This window comes from Emiliania huxleyi (genome assembly GCF_000372725.1).
Source record: "Emiliania huxleyi CCMP1516 unplaced genomic scaffold EMIHUscaffold_3895, whole genome shotgun sequence".
Classification (NCBI taxonomy): Eukaryota; Haptophyta; order Isochrysidales; family Noelaerhabdaceae; genus Emiliania; species Emiliania huxleyi.
In genome coordinates, this window is record NW_005199048.1 from 1 (window position 1) to 1,838 (window position 1,838).

General features: G+C 66.1%; 1 protein-coding gene across 1 annotated transcript; it reads left to right on the forward strand.

The window, feature by feature from the left end:
• Nucleotides 1-242: 242 nt before the first annotated feature.
• Nucleotides 243-1,100, forward strand: EMIHUDRAFT_255790 (hypothetical protein; the record flags this gene model as incomplete). Its single annotated transcript, XM_005771312.1, has 1 exon — nucleotides 243-1,100. One exon carries the CDS (start codon nucleotides 243-245, stop codon nucleotides 1,098-1,100), a length of 858 nt encoding a protein of 285 aa, XP_005771369.1.
• Between the last annotated feature and the right edge of the window lie 738 nt (nucleotides 1,101-1,838).

The following is a 1,838-nucleotide window of genomic DNA, read 5'->3' on the forward strand; positions in this document are numbered from 1 at the left end:
GGGGGGTGTTATATGCTGGGGTGGGGACCGCGGAACCTTACTCGGGGCGAGAGGTAACAAGGGCTATTACGGCCGTTCCGACCCCCAAACTGTATAAAAAACCGAACCTCTTTCTGCCGGTTTTTTCACCTAGGACGCGGCGAGGAGGGGCGGCACTAAAGCGGGGCCCCCGCTGTTCCCCGATCGTGCGGAAAGCCGCGCAGCAATGGACCGAGGAAGATGAGAACCCGCCTAGAGCGACAATGGCGCACTTGCTTAGCGGCGCCTGCCCGGGGAATAGGGAGCAGGCCAGATGGTTCCTCAGAGTAGCGCGAGCGCAGACGGGGACGGCGATCAGCAAAGTAGCGCAGGCGGCACCCGACTCCAAGGATACGCTGAAGACGCTGAGAATAGCGCATGTCGCTGCGCTGAAGGGCTCACGCTATAGGGTGCTGGATGAGGACGGGTACGATGCACTAGCACCAGCCGTCGGGGGGGTGTTGCCGGCGCTGGTAGATGACCTCTCGGAGAAGAGTCGGAGGGACCTTGGCGCCGGGGTCACGAGGAACTTGCAAGTCGTGGCCGAGGCGGCGACGGGAGCGGTGCAGAGGTGGATCCAGCTCAATGATGAGGCTACGGCGCGCATAATGAAGAGAGAGGAACACATCGAGTGGCTGAGGAAGCTCGTCGCTGGGTGGAAGGAGGCCCGGCCAGCCTTGAGGGAGTCGCGGAGGAGGAGGGATAATGGAGGTAACGTGGGAACAGGCCAACAGCCAGTGGGACGAACGAGGGCCGCGACGGCGGCTCAAGCGGGAGGGAGCGGAGACGGTGGGCAGAGAGCGAAGTGGGTGAGACTGATGATGCTCCTTCGACTTAGGGAGCGGTTCAGATGCTGGGCGGGCTTCAGGCTGGTGCTCACGCGAACAGGAATCGACGCGATGTGCAAAGCATACAAGATAGGGTGCCCACAGGGCCCAAAAAAAGAAAGGAAAAAAGAAATGGGCCACCCCCGATCGCAGCACTTCGTGTTGGCCAGTCGAGAAATTGAGAGTGTGACTAGGAGGGTGGGACGCTGGGGATTCTCAAAGGTATACCCTTGGAATGGCCGGATCCAGCCTTAAAAGTACGAGATCGCGCGCGCTTCGCGCGCTGCACCGCCTATTCTCCGCGGCTGTGTGACGCGCGCGTGCCGTGTACCAGCAGGGTTGGGCGCGCGCGGCGCGACGGCGCCCGCGAGGGAAGGCGCGGGTGCAGCGGCCGCCGGCGGCCGTGCCGCCCGCCAGCCGGCGCAGCAGCGGCCAGCGCAGCGGCCGCCGGCGCAGCAGCCAGAGCAGCCGGTGCGCGCCTTGCGAGGCGAGTACTGCCGCCCGGCAGCCTTGAGGCGGCCGGGCGGCAGTACTCGCTCGAGCTTTGCGAGCCGTGCGCGCGCCGAGGCGCGCGCGGCGCGCGCCCGCCCGGCTGCCAGTAGGAGGCGGCGCAATATGGCCTATAGTACAGCCCTTGAGGAGGAGGAAGAGGCTGGCTGGCAGTGCTGTATGCCGCCGAGGGGCAGCTTTGGGGTGCTGTCACGTGCCCAGGGGGCTGCAGAACGCGTCCGCAACCGGGACAACCCGCCCCCCCAGCCGAGGCCGGTCGAAGCCCACTTGGACACAGCCATGAGGAGTCCTCTTGGTGCTCCTGGCGGCCGTTGGAATGGCGAGCGCGCGCCGATGGGGGGGGGGGGGTCTTGCTTGCTCCACACCGAGCGCCACCGGTCCGGACCGGCGTGTCCACCGAGGGGTGGCTTGCACAAGGTCTGAGCCGCGGGCGCTCGGCGCCAAGTGCAGTGTCACGCTCGTGCTCGCGCGTGACAAACCGGG